The sequence below is a fragment of the Typha latifolia genome, chromosome 2 (assembly GCF_019914945.1).
Source record: "Typha latifolia isolate L0001 chromosome 2, TyphaL0001v2, whole genome shotgun sequence".
Lineage (NCBI taxonomy): Eukaryota > Viridiplantae > Streptophyta > Magnoliopsida > Poales > Typhaceae > Typha > Typha latifolia.
This window is the reverse complement of record NC_133087.1, coordinates 228051-247283: the sequence shown is the minus strand read 5'-3', so window position 1 is coordinate 247283 and position 19233 is coordinate 228051. Positions and strand designations below refer to the sequence as shown.

The 19233-nt window shown below is 39.7% G+C and overlaps 5 protein-coding genes across 8 annotated transcripts; 4 read left to right on the top strand and 1 right to left on the bottom strand.

Annotated features, from left to right (window-relative positions):
- Positions 1-1005: 1005 nt before the first annotated feature.
- LOC140782168 (PRA1 family protein A1-like) lies at positions 1006-4286 on the bottom strand. 2 transcript variants are annotated; one of them, XM_073128608.1, is made up of 8 exons: positions 3817-4286; positions 3510-3550; positions 3312-3390; positions 2973-3059; positions 2802-2890; positions 2627-2698; positions 2416-2547; positions 1006-1571 (listed from the first exon to the last, which is right to left on the bottom strand). In XM_073128608.1, exons 1-7 carry the CDS (start codon positions 3972-3974, stop codon positions 2444-2446), a joined length of 630 nt encoding a protein of 209 aa, XP_072984709.1. In that variant the 5' UTR covers positions 3975-4286; the 3' UTR covers positions 1006-1571; positions 2416-2443. The 2 variants fall into 2 exon arrangements, with proteins under 2 accessions (XP_072984709.1, XP_072984710.1); XM_073128609.1 differs by having other exon boundaries at positions 2428-2547; positions 3817-4180.
- Positions 4287-4431: 145 nt separating this feature from the next.
- On the top strand, positions 4432-5450 carry LOC140781319 (pyruvate dehydrogenase E1 component subunit alpha-1, mitochondrial-like). The gene is made up of 2 exons (XM_073127253.1): positions 4432-4436; positions 4979-5450. The coding sequence occupies exons 1-2, from the start codon at positions 4432-4434 to the stop codon at positions 5448-5450; spliced, it is 477 nt and encodes a 158-aa protein (XP_072983354.1).
- Positions 5451-5720: 270 nt separating this feature from the next.
- On the top strand, positions 5721-9240 carry LOC140782538 (digalactosyldiacylglycerol synthase 2, chloroplastic-like). 3 transcript variants are annotated; one of them, XM_073129155.1, is made up of 6 exons: positions 5721-5894; positions 6033-6143; positions 6242-6570; positions 6912-7178; positions 8071-8420; positions 8577-9240. In XM_073129155.1, exons 1-6 carry the CDS (start codon positions 5750-5752, stop codon positions 9073-9075), a joined length of 1701 nt encoding a protein of 566 aa, XP_072985256.1. In that variant the 5' UTR covers positions 5721-5749; the 3' UTR covers positions 9076-9240. The 3 variants fall into 3 exon arrangements, with proteins under 3 accessions (XP_072985256.1, XP_072985255.1, XP_072985257.1); XM_073129154.1 differs by having other exon boundaries at positions 6033-6167; XM_073129156.1 differs by lacking the exon at positions 6033-6143 and having other exon boundaries at positions 5724-5894.
- A 705-nt stretch (positions 9241-9945) lies between these two features.
- Positions 9946-17398, top strand: LOC140782530 (serine/threonine-protein kinase ATG1c). Its single transcript, XM_073129145.1, has 13 exons — positions 9946-10439; positions 11908-12025; positions 12160-12218; positions 13377-13441; positions 14127-14220; positions 14305-14385; positions 14463-14568; positions 14715-14787; positions 14872-15224; positions 15307-15677; positions 16130-16403; positions 16514-16584; positions 16858-17398. Exons 1-13 carry the CDS (start codon positions 10173-10175, stop codon positions 17083-17085), a joined length of 2160 nt encoding a protein of 719 aa, XP_072985246.1. The 5' UTR covers positions 9946-10172; the 3' UTR covers positions 17086-17398.
- Positions 17399-17402: 4 nt separating this feature from the next.
- Positions 17403-18768, top strand: LOC140782531 (protein MIZU-KUSSEI 1-like). Its single transcript, XM_073129146.1, has one exon. It carries the CDS (start codon positions 17861-17863, stop codon positions 18620-18622), a length of 762 nt encoding a protein of 253 aa, XP_072985247.1. The 5' UTR covers positions 17403-17860; the 3' UTR covers positions 18623-18768.
- The last annotated feature ends 465 nt before the right edge of the window (positions 18769-19233 follow it).

The following is a 19233-nucleotide window of genomic DNA, read 5'->3' as shown; positions in this document are numbered from 1 at the left end:
ACTTTAGTTAGTAATTAAACATTTAAACCGACCTTTTTCCGCATAAATGGGGATTAATTGTTCGATAGCAACAAGAAACGGATCATAAATGGGTGAGTTTTCCAATTCCTGTTAACAAAAAAAGTTCACCAGTTTGACCTTAGAATAAATTGATTGAAGTCTTGTAGTGTTTTTCGTAATTATCACGTAATTAATGTTAGTTTCTCGCTTCTCCACGACTACATTTAAATGGGAGCTCAACTAACTATAATTACGAACACCAGAGTCTATAATCCGTAGGCGTTCACTCCATCATCTTCTTCTCCTATTGTCCTCCTCAAATTCCATGGACAGCGTAAGAGAGAAGGATCGCGTCATTGGCTACCTATTGATGTGCTGCTTTCTTTGCGTCCTTGGAGGTTTCGTCATTGGAAAAACTTGGTCTCTGGCTCAAACCATGCAAGAGCCAGCACCAAACGTTGTCAATCTCGCCATCCACCAATACTATCAGATCCAGTCCTCAATCAAATCCAAGACCCCGATCAAGAATTCAAGTAAATCCAAGATCTTGCTGCTGCTCTTTGTCCTCGCAGCCGTCATCGGATTACGTCGGTCGGCTCCTTCCAATCGCCACAGGGAGAGGGAGCCCGTCAACTGTACCTGCATGGCTTGTCAGAAGAAACATTAGGGATGAAGAAGAGCGAGTATCTTGTGTAAATATTAGTGTGGGCCTTCTTCAAGGTAAAGTTTTGATGCAAATGTTTTTGCTTACATCAAAGCTATTTTACTTAATATTGTAACAAATATCGTGATGTTCTAAAAATGGTCAAAGACCTATTATAATGTATTGATCACAAACATCAAGGTTTACAATTTGTGCATTAAACATGATTTGCTACTGCAGAATAACGAGTTAAGAGTTTTTAATGAACAACGGATAATATGCTTCTGTTGCACTGAAATCACAATGAAAGGAAACAATTATAATGTCCCTGCAATAAATGAAGAACTACAATATGTATAATATGTCTAAAAGTTTGATTTCACCATCAAGATGAACCATGAGTTTGCTATATTCAGATAACAGATAGGAGCATAAACTGAAACATTTTGGAGCACCACATAAAACATTCCTCCAAGAGTAGCCAGTGAGAAGGAATAACAGAAACTGTCATAGACATTGCGAATTCAGCTTTGAGAAATTACATATTCAACAACCAAAGACCCTCCCTACCCTCCCCCTTGTTTTCATACTATAAAGCTACTAGGACTCCACATGTAGCCTGAGCACAGAAGAGAATATGTTATCGAACATAAATGTCAAATATTCAACAAATACTTAATGACATATCAGCCCAGTTGCATCTCTGCCAAGTTAGAAGCCTCTGCACTTAATATCAGAAATCAAGTAATTGGTATTCAGGACCTCATTTCACTGCTTTTGGTCCAGAATATTTCAACTAAGAGATACTGGCAAGTTTAGAACCATCCAAGATCTACAAGATGCTCTGTACAGGGTTTGCTATGCTCCTCACAACAAATCTGCACCTTAATGAGCATTGCAGAATCCCAGCAGTGTCTGTCAACATGTCCTACAAAGGAACAAAGTTGTCAGGTACTTCAGAAAGGAGTTGGTACTTTAAGCAGATAAATGGAGACAGTGACTTCATTTCAAGAGCATACCAATACAACAGTAGAAATAATCCAAAATTGGTCTGAAGAATGATAACACAGTTTAGAAAAGGCAAAGGCGACAACAGCTAATAATATAGTTTGTTTTCTGATTGTTCGTTCTGCTTGTAAATATCGATTTCAAAGAGACATCAATAATACTACACTTGAGCCAGCATAGAGGCACTAAACTGATACTGTAAGATATGATGCGGCAAACTGAGGTCTTTGCATGGAAGCAGCAAGCTCAGGCCCCATTTTTTGGGCCCAAGTCATTTGGGCTCCCATCGGCTTTGCAGACTCACTCTACAAGGCAAATATGAAGAATCCAGGAAAACCCATTTCTTGTGCATACCATTAACTTATTCGTGTAACCAGCTGACAGAATTAACAATATCAACTCGCAGGTACTAAAATCATTCCATCTAGTTTCCAACTTCCATGTTCTTTATCACATGAATAGTTTCCGCTAACCATTCGTCCAGCCTGTCAATAACTAAATTGAACTGTTTTAATATATATATTTGAAACTTATTGTGATTCATCTTCAGTTATTCCTTTTTAAAGGTTATAAGAACATTTGTGGACTCATTCTTGTGCAAGAGACTTATGTCCCAGTCAATCATAATTACACCTGGAATGGTATTAAGTTATTAACTATTAAGAAGCATGAGTATGAATCTTTCGACATGCATTAACAAGTTTCTGTATTTAACAGACTGTTTGAACTTTGGAAGTGAGAAACTAAAGCAGCAATCTGCTCACTTGAGATATAACCTCTGGAGGAACTTTGTTACAGCTCGCTATAGTTACGCCATACTGCACGGAACTCCTCTCTGAATGTATTTAGACGGGCTTTCAAATTGGGTGTTCTGAAGCTGGCATGAAGCAGAGTTACTGCACAGAAGGAAGCATGTTAATAGAATATCAAATACAAATACATTAGACTTTATTAATTGGCCAAGTTTGTCTATACCAAGCAAACCAATGACAAGTGCCCAAAGAACTGTAAGGAGGCTAGAAGAGGTCAACCACAGACTGCAACTAGCTGTAGATCAGACAGCAACAAAATCAATTAATTGTTGGAAGAAATCATAACTCCAGGGAACTAAAATGTGTGAACTGTGAGGAAAAGAAAGTATTATAGTTACCCGCTGCAAATATAAAGACAAATATCCAGCGCGGGCGCCCGCATATGTGAATAGCTCTTTTGGTGGATGGTCGTCCACGAAGAACTGGCCTGGATAGAAAATTAGGTTTTCATCATCAGCGAGGAGCTAGCAATGCTTATAAGCATCAGTGAGACATAGATACACTCTCACGTTATAGGTGGCCTCATCTTTGCAGCTAAATGTGGAGAAAACTGTCTGACAGTGCGCGTAACTTTTTCATTAAAAGTAACTGCAAAACTGCATAACCGAAATCATTAGAAAATATACACAAATTCAAATTTCTAATCAGCTTCTGTCCCAAATAATAAGCACATTTATGTCTACACATGCATGGACTCAGGGAAGAGTTTAAATCACAAAAATAAAAAGCATACAATCATATTATCTAAAAAAGCAGCAGCTATCATGAGGCTAAATTTCGCAATAGGCAAACCTATATCATCAAAAAAATAACATAGAAGCCCAGCAATGGAGGACAGAGATACTCACCTATCGTTTAGGAAAGCAATGCTTATGCCTGCCAAGACGGCAGCAATAATTGCAAGTGGCTTTCGGATAAATCCCAAACCTGGAACAGAAGGAAACATTTAAAACTTCAGCATGCGAACTCAACATATACACTCGAACTAACCAATAAGTTTCCAATACTCGAAAGACAATCAATCATTTCCTTCATATCTGACTTACCGAGAATGAACATGATCAAGATGAAGTAATTCGTCCGATAACTGCAATTTGCGATGGAAAGGAAACAAATCAATGATTGCTCAGATCACGACATAGCTATCATGCAAAAATTGATAGCTTTAAAAGAAGAAAGAGGAAAAAAGTGCAAAAGAGACTTCCATATCAAGCAATTGTATGACATGATAACAAGTAAAGGAAAAAGATTCCCAAGATCAAGTTCATGAGAACAAATACAACACATCGTCATATAACCCGAACAAGTTTAAGAGGCAATTAGAGATCCAATGGAACATAGATAGGATCGTACTAGTAGAGATTGCATTTGAGGCGGCTGTTCCATTTGGAGTAGGATCTGGGAGCGGTGAATCGGGAGAAGAACTCTGGGACAGGACGCGGTGGAGTCGACCAATCCACCTCGCGAAGGGCGTCCATTAGATCCTCCGCCGTCACGTTGCCCCAATCCATCGCGATCCAAACCCTAGAAGGAATAACAAGAGTTTATTGCGATCCTTCGAGATTATTGCGATCGAGGTCGAGATAGATCGAAGCGTTCAAGTATTCGACTGCGATTGCGAGGAGGGTCGACAGATTCTTCGCGATGGAGGAGTCGGTTGTAATCTCGATCTCTTTGCTTCACCTTGCCGTCCACACGTTCCGTTTCATTCTGGGATGCAAAAAAGGATTTACAGATGTAATAAAGACTATCGTACATGGATCCGAATAACAGGCACAAGCCCAAATCTCTACGACCGGGCCCGATATGACCTTATTTTTGGCGAAAAGAAATGCTTGTGAGACTAGCGTGATAACTAACTACGCCACACACACAATTTTCTCGATAAATTTATATAATCTATAGGGTGGCGTTAACCTGCCAATTTTTTCTTATTGCTTAGCGAAACAGAGATTGGCAGGGGTGGCAATGGGGTCAGGTTAAGCAGGTTCTTGTCGAATTCGGATCGGGTCAATTTTATTTTGATAAAAATACGATCTGATTAATAAACGAATTGCATTTGGTAAACACGAACACAACCTGATTAATAAATAAGTAACGCGACCTGTCCCACCTAATCTGTTTAATAAAAGGGTCGGGTTAACACAACACGCTAACATGATCCGTCTAACCCGTATACTTAAACAAGTCGTGTTAACGTGTAACACGATCCGTCTAACCCCGTATACTTACACAAGTCGTGTTAACTCGACACGTTAACACGACCTATCTAACCCGTTTAATATAAATCTTATATAAATTTTAATATTTAATAATTTATCCTATATGAATGGTGTATTATACATACAAAATAACTTATTATCAACTCAAAACTCATGCATAACTAAAATTACAATCCTAATACATATATGTTCATCTCCTCGGGCCAAACATGTCGTGTTACATGTCCCACCAAAGTATTCAAATCCATTTACTCTACTTGCTCTTCTTCCTCCTCTGCCTTCCTATTTTTCAGGAGACGACGACCATGGCGCTCCTTCGTCGCCTCTCCTCTTCTTCCACCTCCTCCATCTGCTTCCTCTGTCACTCCTCGTGGCTTCTCCTTTACCTCCGGCGACGAAACCCTAACAATCAAGACGAGCGTCCCTTTCACCGGCAGCCGGATCGATCATCCCTCCCGCTTCGTTGACACGACCTCCTCTGAGCTCCTCTACTTCTTTCGAACCATGTCCACCATGCATCTCATAAAGATTGCCGCCGACTCCCTATACAAGGCGAAGCTCATCCACGACTTCTACCACATCTACGACGACCAGGGGGCTGTTGAAGTCGGCATGGAGGCCACTATCACTAAATTCAATACCATCATCACCACCTATCATGACCACTGCATCTACCTCGATCGTGGCGATGATCTTGTATTCGTCTTCGTCGAGCTCATAGGTCGCCACAATGGGTACTCCAGAGGAAAGAGCAAATCGATATAGTTTTTAGACTTTAGTTACTTTATGAGTTAGCAGGTTGACTCGACCCGACCCAACCCATATACTTAAACGGGTCAACGGGTCACATATATAAACCCAAACACGATCCAATTATTAAATGAGTTAGACGGATTGACCCGTTTATAATCCAAACCCGATTAAGAGTCGAGTTATAGTGTCTATCGTGTCGGGTTAAGATTTACCACCCCTAGAAATTGCGATTATATCAGTTTTACAACTAATATTTGTCACGGCCCCTTCTTCTAGGTGCCACATCAGGATAACTAACTAGTTTTTGGGTTATGCTTTGCGAGCAACAGCTCAACGAGAACAACGGCATCTATTCCTCTTTCATACCGCCTTCCACCCTGCAACTCGCTTCCGGGTCGATCTCGTTTTACCTTCAGATCCGAATCGTCGACCGCCGCTGCTGTGGCGATTTCCGAGGTAGAAATTCTTTTCTCCTACTCAAATTTCTTCGATCAAGTGGGCTTCTTTGCTCGAACCATGCTTAGTCCACAACCTAGGGTTTTTATTTGGGAGCAAATTATAATTTGATCGAACTTTATTTTTTTGGTCCACAAGTCGAGGATTTTGTACCAAATTTGGATTGGCATATACTAAGAATCGCAGATTGGGATGCGTATTTCAGAAACCATGAATTGGAAGTATCGGAAATCCTCCATCTGCACCGACGTGATCTTTGTTTCGACCTTTTGAGTTAAAATTTTGAGCTTGCATTACTTTTCTGTTTGCATTCGCAATCTTAAGTGACTTGCCCATGTGAATGCCAGTGTTGGTGATCTCGAATACGTACCACGAGAGACAATTTGGTGAACTAATGGCTCGGAAGCAGCATATCGCAATATTCACTACGGCGAGCCTTCCATGGATGACAGGGACTGCCATCAACCCATTGTTTCGTGCTGCTTATCTTGCAAAGGAGGGGGATAGAGAGGTTACTTTGGTGATTCCTTGGCTCTCTCTTAAGGACCAAGAGTTAGTTTATCCGAACAAAATTACATTTAATATTCCGGTGGAACAAGAGGAATATGTTCGACGGTGGCTTGAAGAGAGGGCTGGCATGCCGTCAAGATTCACTATAAGCTTCTATGCTGGAAAGGTAAGTCATGCTCAAGTATGTCACGTTGAATTTTCCATAAAAATGTACTACCTGATATGCTACAAATGAGTGTTTGCCGTTAGTGATGCTTCTTGTGTCAGTCAGGGTTCATCGTATGAGATTTGTTGGTTGTGCATATGCTTGTCATAAACTAGTCTTTCATGAATCATCAAAAGAGTTCCATAGGATTATTCGAGAAATAGGCTGCTTTTGTTTCATTTGACTTTCAAATATTCTTCTGTTTTACTTGCCGTTCTTAGTAGTTTCAGCAGTTAAGTTGCATTATCATTTAGTTCTGACTTGAAAAGAAATGACTGTTGCCTTATTGTCTTACCTTCCAGTTCTCCAAGGAGAAGAGGAGCATTCTACCTGTTGGAGATATTACTGAAGCCATTCCTGACGAGATTGCAGACATTGCTGTTCTTGAGGAGCCTGAGCATCTTACATGGTACCATCATGGACGGAGATGGAAAGCTAAGTTCCGCAGGGTGATAGGTGTTGTTCACACCAACTACTTGGAATATGTAAAACGAGAGAAGAATGGGCTCATACAAGCATTTCTCTTGAAATATGTGAACTCCTGGGTTAGCAGTATATACTGCCACAAGGTTAGCTTCACAGGAATTAGTTTGCTTCTTGTCCATATTATTTATTAATACTTTTACTCACCTAGCTGTATTCTTGTACTTTTGTTTTTCAATACTTATATACATCACCTAGGACAATGACTGGCAGACACATTCCCATAAAATTGAATTCAACTATGGAGCATGACATTTGTCCCCCAAAATACAAAGATGACCTTCTGACTGACTTTCGTCCTGATTTTATACCTTCCATTTAAGTGTAGATATTCCCTGCTTATGACAGTGAGAAGGCTGCAGATATGCAGGATTTGGCTCTAAAAATTGCTTTTATAGAGATCTTTATGGGGACTAATTTATCATGGAAATGCTGAAGGCTACTCAATTTGAATTACTTGAATCTTGTCAACTGCCATTCAAGGAGAAGATATTTCTTTACTTTCCATTTTGTTTAGAAAGGAATTTGTATTGCTATGTATTAAAAGAATGCAGGCAATAGTACGATGATACACTAACCTGAACATTTCTTATGATCTTTGCCCACTTCAAAATTTCATTGCCAGAATTTATGAAGCACATGGCAATGATTGCCCCTTTCATTCATCATAGATTAGCTATCACAATGAAAAAGACAAGCATCTTTTGGATCCTTGATGGACAGAATAAAAGAGATTACTTTAATGACCATCTCATAGAATGCATTAAGTTTGAATTTGATTGGATTTACAGGGGAGCAGATGATGGTAGAAATAATCTATATGGATAATAATATCTAATGTATTTACCAGCTCTACAGTCTTTAGAATCTTTATCTATTAAGGTCTACATATATGTGGAGACAGGAGGTTTTAATTTTTTTTAATACTTCTGTGCAAATTTATCCTAATTTGACTCTTAAAAACATTTTATGTTGGAGGTTGTAAGATTATCAGCTGCAACCCAGGATCTTCCAAGATCTATAATCTGCAATGTTCATGGTGTCAACCCAAAATTTATTGAGGTTGGCAAGCTCAAGCATGAACAGAAAAAAAGAGGAGAAGTAGCCTTCACCAAGGGTGCCTACTATATTGGGAAGATGATTTGGAGTAAAGGTTACAGTGAGCTACTTCAACTTTTGAATGAGCATCAAAATGAACTATCAGGTCTTCAAATGGAGCTATATGGAAGTGGAGAAGACTCTGATCAAGTTCAAGAATCTGCTAGAAAGTTGAAACAGGATATACAAGTGTACCCCGGCCGTGATCATGTGGATCCTATCTTTTACGAGTATGTAACCTTTATAATTGAAACATGTTTTATATGATAGGCTGCTGTTTAATCCGAGAACCTTTTCATTCAGTACAAAGTTTCTTTTATTATCTGCCACAAAAGATAACTCATTATACTGGTTTCTTATTTTCGATATGGTTGCTATTCTTTCAGCTATAAGGTTTTCATTAACCCCAGCACAACAGATGTAGTTTGTACAACAACTGCAGAAGCTTTGGCAATGGGAAAGATTGTCATCTGTGCAAACCATCCTTCAAATGACTTCTTCAGGCAATTCCCTAATTGCCACATGTATAATAGCAGTGATGAGTTTGTCAAATTGACTCTGAAAGCTCTATCAGAAGAGCCAGTGCCTCTCTCGGAGAAACTGAGACATGAGCTGTCATGGGAAGCAGCAACAGGCAGATTTGTGAGGATTGCTGAACTGAGCAATGATGTTATCTTCGAGAAATCCTTTTCTTCCTCTGCACATAATTTCATGCATATGTCTTCAGAGGAACTAAGGAAAAGCATGGAGGAAGCATCAGCAATCCTGCACAATAGTGTTTCTGGAATAGAGGCTGCACGTTGTGCCTTTGGTGCAATCCCAAATACTTTAAAACCTGATGAACAACAGTGTAAGGAGCTTGGGTTGACTTTCCCAGGAAGATAACCATTTATATGGCATGGGGGCTTAGCTTTCTTGATCTTCCCACAAACTCTTGTGTAAGAATACTTCTGTAAAACAAATTTTGGTTGTGTGCGTGTGGGCTGTGTTTGTAATAGCTTTTGATTAGACTTTCAGAAAACACGATGCTCATATGTTGGTTTTTTTTTACTGTGGGTCAGACTACTATTATCCTTCTTCTTATTCCATATATTGATAAAGTACCGAATTTAATGAGAGCTTGAGAATTGTGTGATAGTTAGAAACAAGTTACTGGTTGAAATTTACTTTCGGTGGTATAACACCAACTATTGCAGCATCGGATATTGTAGTCCATGCCATGAAGTGCAGTTGGAACATCCCAAGAGGCCAGAGGTGAGGATGACTCCCAGAAGAGCCGGACATAAAATACGTACGTGCGTTGTTATCTATTTGTTATCGGGCTTAAAAATGATCCACATCTTCTAATTGTTAGTTGGACATAGATACGTACGTAGGCTAGAGTTCAGAGTCCAGAGTCCAGAGTCCAGAGTCCAGAGTCCAGAGTCCAGAAGGGAGGGCTAAGGGCTTGCTTAGATAAGGAAGGAATTCAAACTTCTCTATAGACTATTGTTGGGCTAAAAGAAGGCGTGCTGCCACATCCTTGTGGTTGCCTCGTATTTGGGTTTTATCATTTTGTTACAAGTCACAACGCAATTATTTTAGAAGAATATCTCCGAATAAACCGGCTCCCATTTTTAATTCAACTGAAGCATTCTCACACCTCATCCTGATCCAACTATAAAATCGCTAGTCGTGATTATATATGAAACTAATACTAATTCTATCTGTTCTTATACGATATCATAACCTTTTTTTTTTAATACAAAAAAACACACAAAAAACAACGAAGTAGGAAGAGCAAACCAACGCGCACGGGCAAACAAAATAAGACTTCCCTTCTCTTTCAGATCCCTTCCCCCTCCCCAAAATCGCCCCTCTCATCCAATCTCTTATCAATTCAATCCTACTCTAAATTTCCATTGCTCTCTCTCTCTCTCTCTCTCTCTCTCTCTCTCTCTCTCTCTCCCCTACCTATATCTAAATTTTTAGGGTTTCAAAAGATGGCGACTTCGATGACGATGGGGAGAAGAGGAGGAGGAGTTGGAGGTCGAATAGTGGGGGATTATTTGATTGTCCGGCAGATAGGGTCGGGGTCGTACTCGGTGGTGTGGTTAGGCCGTCACCGAGTTCTGGGGACGGAGGTGGCGGTGAAGGAGATCCCCATGGATAAGCTCAGCAAGAAGCTCCAAGAAAGCCTCCTCTTCGAGGCCTCCGTCCTCAAACGAATCAGCCACCCTAATATCATAAACTTCTACGACTTCGTCCAGGTTTTCCCAAGAATCTTTCTGTTTTGCAAAAGTCGCGTCTTTGTGTTAATCTTATTTTGTGTGCTGTAAATTTGGGGATGTTAGATTGTGTTGGTATTTTAAAGCTTGTCTATGTCTCGACATTGAGGAGTGGAGTCGAGCATTAATTTGATTTCGACTTTTCTGATTTAAGACAAGGTAACTGGAGAAGGTATGCGTGTGTTTGAGATACCCACTAGCGAACAACCTAAAATGAGACATTTGACCGGGATGGACAAGATAATTTATATTTAGATCTGTGGAAGGTAAGGAGCTGATGATGTCTCAAACATGCTTATGGGTGGTCGAAGACCAAGTTGCCCTTTAATACAGAGGACAGTTTTGATGTTAGTTTTAGGAAAGAACAGATCAAATAAGTCTTAGTTTGAACTGTTGACCGTTTGCGAAATTCTCTTCCCCTTATACCATAAAGCAACAAACTATGTAAGGAAGATAGAGATGGCCATAGAATTTGTCCGTTGATGTAGCGTATTTCAGCGAATGTCTTAACTAAGTCCAACTTTAGAATGAACTTATAGTACATAGTCAAAGTAGCATCTCAGGTTGCTTATAAATTGCTAAATGGCATTGTTTATTCAGAAGATTAGTATTGTATGAATCCAGTCAAGGATGATGGAGATCATTTGAGTCAATTGGTAGAATATGAAAAAGTATGGAATGTTTGAATAGATTAAAATTGTATGGCTCCAAGAAAGCAGTGAATGTTAGTAATTAGGATCATTTATCTCATTTGAGTATATAAAAGTCTACAATTGAATATGTGCAATTGTACTTTTATATAACTAGACCTCAATGTAGAGAAGAGAAATGATGTGCTGTGTTAAGTTGATTTAGATATTTAGGGCCTTAGGCGCTGAAGAGGATATTGCACATGTAGCTTAAGATCGATAATCTTCCCATCGATTTTGTGATTTTACCTCTAAAGAAGTTTTGTAGGAGAACCACTAGACAAACAATGCTCTGTGGGTCTGGATTCTATGTAATTTCGAGACAAAGTGATAAAACAATTTTACATTGAGATAGAATTTTGTTAATAGACATAGATAGGGAAGAAGGAAAAAGAAAATATTCTGGCAGAATGCAAGTCTGGGCATCGTAAACAGAGATAAAATGGTTTTAGATGATTCGGAGCTGTTCAGCGGAAACTAGATAGCTCATGTGTAAGGTAAACTTCAATTCAGGTTAATGCATTACAAGGTATAGGAGCAAAAATGACTTAGATCAATGGGAAAGACAGATTATTTCTTTTGTTGATAAGGAATTTGATGCTCTTCTTTTATTCTATTTGTTGTTATCATCTATATGCATATGATCTATGATTTCTCAAAATACGGAAAGAAAGAGACATCTATCAACTGATACATTGCAGCAATCTTGTTTATTAATCATTTATTATTTTTTGTATGTCTCTTTTGTCATGTTATTATAGGGCCCTGGGAGAATATATCACATATTGGAGTATTGCCGAGGCGGTGATTTATCTAAGTACATACAACGCCATGGAAAAGTTCCAGAAGCAACTGCGAAGCATTTCATCCGACAATTAGGTATTATGATCTTCTAATTGTTAGTTAGTTAGAAGATATTCAAATTTAAGGTGTTATCAACTTATCATGTACACATTATGTTTTTGTGGAAAAAATCTAGTTTTCTTTCTTCCTTATGTTTTGTTCTATTACAGCATCTGGTTTGCAGGTACTTCGTGATAACAATGTGGTTCACAGAGACCTGAAGCCACAGGTTTGTTCCCTATATTGCTAATAGTTAACTTTCTATGTGTACTTAAATTCCAGCCCTTTAGTATGTGTTCTTGTTATTCCCCTTCAAATGCAAGCTATAGGACCATTTCCTGAGATTGTGCTTATTTCTGAACCCTTGGTTTTCTGTATTAGTATCTAGATGTTATTACAATGCTTTTCCTCAGGCCATGCATTTGTTGGAGCCTCGTGCATCATAACATCCCTTTATCATTTAGCATTCAATAGAAGTTAATTTTTTGGATTCTTGGATTTGGTTGTATCTTCTTGTTAGCCTTCCTATTTAGTAGTGTTTGTTAGTGACATTATGACAGATATTGTCACCTTGGATTAAGCCCCCTTCTCCCCAAAGTATCTTTCTCACCCTTCTCCATTGGGTTAAAAAGAGTCGACTAAGATTTAAGGCACCTATTTATTGACGTCTGATGTATTGGTGCTCCTTAATGTAAACTTATCAATTTTCGTATCACCTATTTGATAGAGCGATGAAAAACAAAGATCTTGGTAGTCCTGTTAAGAAAAATGTAGTGCGGATGCCTTTTGGACCATAATATGACTTTAGTTGTTAGTACTTAAATTTTGATGAAGCCTTGTAAATATTGCAGATCAAATCATGGACTCTTAACCGAATGCCCATTAGATTGAAGTACTAGATGCAGTTAGGTGATTCCCTGTACAAGTCCCTAGAAAGGATGACCAATTTGAATTTGACAGCTTTTCTTATTTTGGGCCGTAAATTAATTTTTTTTCCTTTCCTTATAAAGAGAAGTTGCTAATGATGTTACACGCCCTGGATTATATGGTTAAACAGGAAGGGTTTATCATTCACGGATTTGTATTTATAGTTCCGATTATGCTAAACTGTATCTGTTACAATTTTAGAATTTTTCACTTTCTTTAGGATCTCTGTGTTCTTGACTTATCTTCCTGTTATGATATCTATTTCTAATGGGAAATAAGCATCTTTTCCTCTTTCTATGCAGCTTCTGTTAATGTAGATATACTTGCTTGCATCAATTTTATAAGTCTTTTGCTTGATTGTAAGGTTCTTATTGACAGATTGATTTGATCTTATACCAGCTTGTTTGCTTTTATCAGTCTTGTTCAGTTATTTATATTCTAAAGTTGATTATTTCCACAGAATCTTCTTCTCACAGCGCATGAAGAATACTCTGTATTGAAGATAGCTGACTTTGGTTTAGCAAGGTTCGTTATTTTGTTCATTCTGGTATATGATATAATAGTACTAGTTTCTGCCACCTGAAGGACCAAAATTTGCCCATGCTATAGTTGATGGGAATACGATATACTTGCTGACATTCTTAGTATCTTACATCATAAAATATATGAGTTAATTAATACCAAAACTTCTCTTTGTTTCCAGACTTAGTTCTCTATCAATCATGTTTTTCTTTCACTTCTTATATTTACTTCTCATATCCTTATATAGTTATATTCATAGTGTCTTTACATGACCATAGTAATGTTGTGAGTTGCGTTGCTCAATTTTAAATTGTCACCAATAAGGTATATCTTTTTACACAAAATTAAGCCATCTAAATCCTTCTAAGATCGACCTTGGCTATGATAGATACCAATCCATGAGAGCCAATGTGGGTTGATAGTTGGTCCAGAAACCTGGTCAGTTTTTCCCTGAAGCTCTCAAGTCTCAAGTAAGAGTTTCCCAAAGCTGACCCAATATGTATTGAAAGAAACTAGGATACTTTTGCTGATTATCATCATCCATGTCGAAAATTTCTTCATCTCATATTATGTTTTAATATTTGAAGCCTTGAGCTCGGTTATATAATTTTCACTGACTTGGCATTTCAAAATCGCTTTGTTACTGCTTGAATGATGTGTCTTTGTTTTTATCAAATTTCTCAAGCAGATCTTTGCAACCTCGTGATCTGGCTGAAACAATGTGTGGTTCCCCCCTTTACATGGCTCCAGAAGTCATGCAAAATCAGAAGTATGATACAAAGGTGACACCCCTGCCTGTCAGCACATAAGATTTATGATGTTCATTCTCTTAACTTGGTCTTAAATCCACTTACCTGGCAGAACAGGCAGATCTCTGGAGCGCTGGTGTTATTTTGTTTCAATTAGTGACAGGGAAAACTCCATTTGATGGAAATAATCAGATGCAGGTTTGTCTCACTTCATCACTTGTGTGATATTAAAGAACAGAATATTGCCAATAATATAAAACTCTTCTTTTTGACAGTTGTTGCAGAACATAGTGAAGTCAAATGAGCTATCTTTTCCGGTCGATAACAATCTAAGCCATGATTGCATTGATTTGTGCAGAAAGTTACTAAGGCGCAAACCAGGCATGGATTTCTCTGTTTACAAGAAGAATATTTAACTTCTCAGTTAGTTTAAATTCATATTAGGTTCTTACTTGAACCGGCAATTCTCAATTTGTTGCTAAAGTGCTTCACCTCTATTGTGATTCTAACACATCAAATACTTCCAGTGGAACGCATTACAATTGAAGAGTTTCTAAACCACCAATTTTTGTCAGAACCCATTTTGGATGGAACATTTAGGTAAGAAACCACTTGACTGTTAATATGCTTCCACTATCACCTTTTTGAGTATCAAATATATAATCTTATGCCTTGTATGAGCAGCCGAACATTGTCTGACACAAGAGATGGCTTTCCATTGATTGAGAGCAGTCTAGCAAGGCCTTCAGGAGAAAGTTCTCAGGAAGATTGCATGCCTTTCCCATTAGATGATGAGTCCAGTGCGCAAGATCAACCTATGAACAGGAGATCAATGAGGATCTCTTATGGGTTTTCTCTTGGTACGAGATCAGATAAAACTCCTGATTTTAGTCCATCCAAAAATGTAGGTCTTACTTCCAGATACAGTTCAAATAATAAAAAGGAAGGTGCTGGGTATAAACATGATTCTTTCAGTGGAAAACCCAAAGAGGCCAGCATTTCATTGGAACAAGCTGCTGATAGTATCTCTCGGAAAGGTGCCAAGCACTATATTTATCATCTCTCTTTCCAAATTGTGTATGGCTGGTGCTAATTTTCTTCTTTTCACCCCAACTGTAGATTCTGTGGTCTCTGATTCATTAGAGTTTGTAGATCAGGATTATGTAATTGTGTCTGGGCCAGCCCCAGAGATATCAACTTCTCCAGTAAGTGCATTCAGGACACGCAATTCTCCATGCAAATCAGAAGGTTCACCAATTCGATCTCCAAGATTCAGTGCAGTAAGTACACCAATGGAAATTACTGGTGCACCAATCAGCAGACCCCGTTCCATTGGAAGCCTGGGAAGTCACAGTTCTCCAGCATCTGGTACTTCACAAGGATCCACAGATATGGGAGATCATTTGGATCAACCATCTGCACATTTCATGACAAGGATAAGATCACTGCAACAGTATGCATCTGTCATAACCGAGTTAGTGAAAGAAGAGGTAAGACTTGTGATGGATAGGTCACTTTTGCTTCTCATCTTTTATATTGTGTGATTTTATATTAGAACTTTTGAAATGACATAATTTTCAGTCTGATAATCAGCAGATGCCTGGAGTTAATGTTTTTATACTGAGGAGTATGAGGCAATTAAATCATGCCTTTCTAGTGACATGCTCATTCCACCATTTGTGCATTTACATTCTGTGGTTTTGCCATTTCATCCATGATAGTTGCATTCTGTTCTCTTTACTGATTTGCTTGTTTAGTCAGCTGATCATTAGTACACTGGTTTTATTCATAGATTATTTTTAAGTTTTCCTCTTTTTATAGCCTAAGTTGAGCGTTCAACTCAATCTGCAGTTCTCCCTTTCTTTTTCAATTCTTTGGCCTCGGATATCATTTCTTCAAATAAGGAAGATTATGAGTTGACATGGTTTCTTTTTGTGGCAAGATTGCAAATGGTACAAAATTGGAAGCATTCTCCGTGCAGCTAGTAATACTTGCAATCTGGAAGCAAGCAATGCACATTTGCCATGCTCAGGCAGCCTCGGCTATTGGAGGAAGCCCATCGCAGGAGGTGAAAAAAAGGGAAGCCAGTGGGGATGCTTCCCATTCCTCCACAAACTCTCAATTGCCTGATACTGTATGCACACAGATCGAAACAGATTTTCTTCTTGAAGTTGACCATGCTGAAGAACTTGCGACAGATATCGGTCAGATAGCTGGTATGTTCTTTTTTTTTTTTCTAATGGCAAGCTGTAGAGTATCTCTGGGTTACTAGTTTGAGTTTAATCATAGTTGGCAAAAATTGACTGAATTAAAAATTAACACGCAGATGCTACAGAAATGCCAGATGCAATTGAGATAATATTTCAGTGTGCTCTCACATCAGGAAGGCATGGCGCCGTGAGTAATTCTTGATGACTCTCCTTAATTTGAATCCATTGCTATTGATTAGTCTGATACCTTGGTCTACAAAATAGGAAAAACTGCAGATTGTTATTGGCGGTTGTGAGGGCTTGTTATCTTTCTAGAACTGTTAGAGATTTGTAACGTCTTGGGTCCAGAATCATTTGATCAATTAAAAGAATGGGCATGAATAGTTACTGCTTTCTTTAATTGATATGACCAGAACTGAGCATTCTAATCAAGCACGTTTATGTTTTGCTATCAATACAGGTTGATGAGATGATGGGAAATGCAGAGAGAGCTGCAATCCGGTATTCGAAAGCAGCATGCTTGCTGTATTTCCTCCTGGTGGAAGCCCCCACTCTTGACCTCAACCCACCTTTCTCCCTCACAAATTCGGATCGTTACCGCATTCGCCAATACATTGATGTCCTTAAGACTAGGCAACGACAGTTGCATCCGGAGAAGCAGAGAATGCCCCTCAAGTCCCACGATTAGTATAGCCTTCAAAACCAACACAGCTGCTTGGGAGCAATGTGTTGGTATTTGTGTAACATTCATTTATTTGTACAGTTATTTGTTGGCTTAACGGCTTGTCCTGTCCGATACTCATGGTAAGATGAGTAGAGCGGCAGCTCTTCTCGTAAGTCTGGTTAGCTCTTGCAGAATTTGATACGATAGGACCCTAGTTGTAGATAAACACTTTTATTCTCTGGTGAAGCATTTACCGAGAAATGTAGTAGTATCTGATGTTTGTGTGATCTATTATTATTTTCTTCCGGTTATTAGAAAAACAAAAGAAGAAAACCTACGCAACTCGTGAATTATATTGAACATGTGGAAATTGATTGTAAATCCTTCTTTCGGCTGTCAATTTGGTGTGACAGCGAAATCGATGATAACTATGTGTAGAGATAACGTACTCTTTCAGTACTGCATCAATATATCTCATCTCATGAACTGTCTTATTGTAATGGTTGCATGAATTAGAGCCCGCACGACTTTCGAGGCGCCGAACTCTTACCAACTTTCTACTGATTTGGTGGCGTTGCAGCCCGCATCTTCTTCTCCCTACCTCTCACTCACGGCTTAGATGATGGCACATCATCCAAGTGTCCGTACGTATATCCCTTTTCCCGCCGGAACGCAGGACGTAACGAACTCTCTCTGTTGAGGTCCCACGCACCGTTAGCCTTCTCCTCTTCTCGTTAATTCCCAAGTGACCGCAGTACGATCCCAAACCCATTTCTCTCTCTCTCTCTAGAAACCAATCATGAAGAAGACGATCGACCATCTCCGCCGCAGGCTCTTCTGCTGCTTCTCCACCTCCTCCTCCAGGCCCACCACAACAACAGCTACGGCAACCGCCAAGAGCCGCCTCATTTTCTCCTTCTCCGAGCTCTTCCACCACCACCACCACCACCACCATCAAGAACCCTCTCAAGGACAACAACAGCAAGAAGGAAAAAAAGGAGGAGAAGAACCCCAAGAAGAGGAGAGCCTCCTCGACCCCGCCGCCTCCGATGTCACCCACGACCATCACCACTCGCACCGCCACCATTCTCATCACCACAACTCCGTCATCGTCGGCACCCTCTTCGGCCACCGCCGCCGCGGCCACCGCGTCTCCCTCTGCGTCCAGCGCGACCCCTCCACTCCTCCCCCGTTCCTCTTCGACCTCCCCATCCCCACCCCTCTCCTCGCCCTCGAGATGCGCGCCGGCCTCCTCCGCATCGCCCTCCAGTGCCACCGCCACGTATGGAGGGCCTACCTCAACGGCAGGAAGCTCGGGTACGCCGTCAGGAGGAGGCTGACGGATAGGGACCGTCGGATCTTGGAGATGGTGAGGACGATGACGGCCGGGGCGGGGGTTTTGTCGTTTCCTGGAGGAGGGGATCAAGAGGAGGTGATATACATGAGAGCCTGCTACGAGAGGGTGGTGGGGTCCAGAGACTCGGTCTCGTATCATCTCATCGATCCTGGTAGCGAGAGCCCAGCTCAAGAACTCAGCGTCTTCTTGCTGCGGACTGGCTAATGATGATGATGGAGAGATCCAGAAAAAGGCCAAAGACAAAAACCCGTGATCCCTCCCTAGTTTGGGAGGAGGCTTCCTCCAATAAACAAGAGTCGTCTCATCGTGTTGGCTAGCTTTTTGCTTAGAGCCCCAACTCAGCAAGCGCTTATGTACATTGTAAATTGTAATGATTTCTAGCTCAATTCCAATTCCAATTCCAATTTGGTTTACTATGCTTTACAATTACTATTGCTTATGTAAGATTGAAGTTGACTCCCTGACTTGATGCATGTGCATCGAGAAGCAGTCGTACATATATTAATTAGCTTACTAAGCTTATGCCCTATTGTTTTCGCGATAAAGACTTGCACTTCTGATTCTGAGTGGTTTATTTACGTTTATTGAACCAAAGAGAGTTAGTTGATAAAAACTTGTGGCATCAAATCCCATTCGATTTACTGACATGGATATTTACAAATATGTGAAGATTCTTCACACAACATTGGCTGCTGAGGTTAAAGGCTAAAGGTTCTTCAAGATAAAAAGACAAGGTACTTGTTGATGATTTAAATGATTAAAAAAAAGCGAAAAAAAGAAGAAGAATATATCCAAAATTAGCTGCTTGCCTTGCC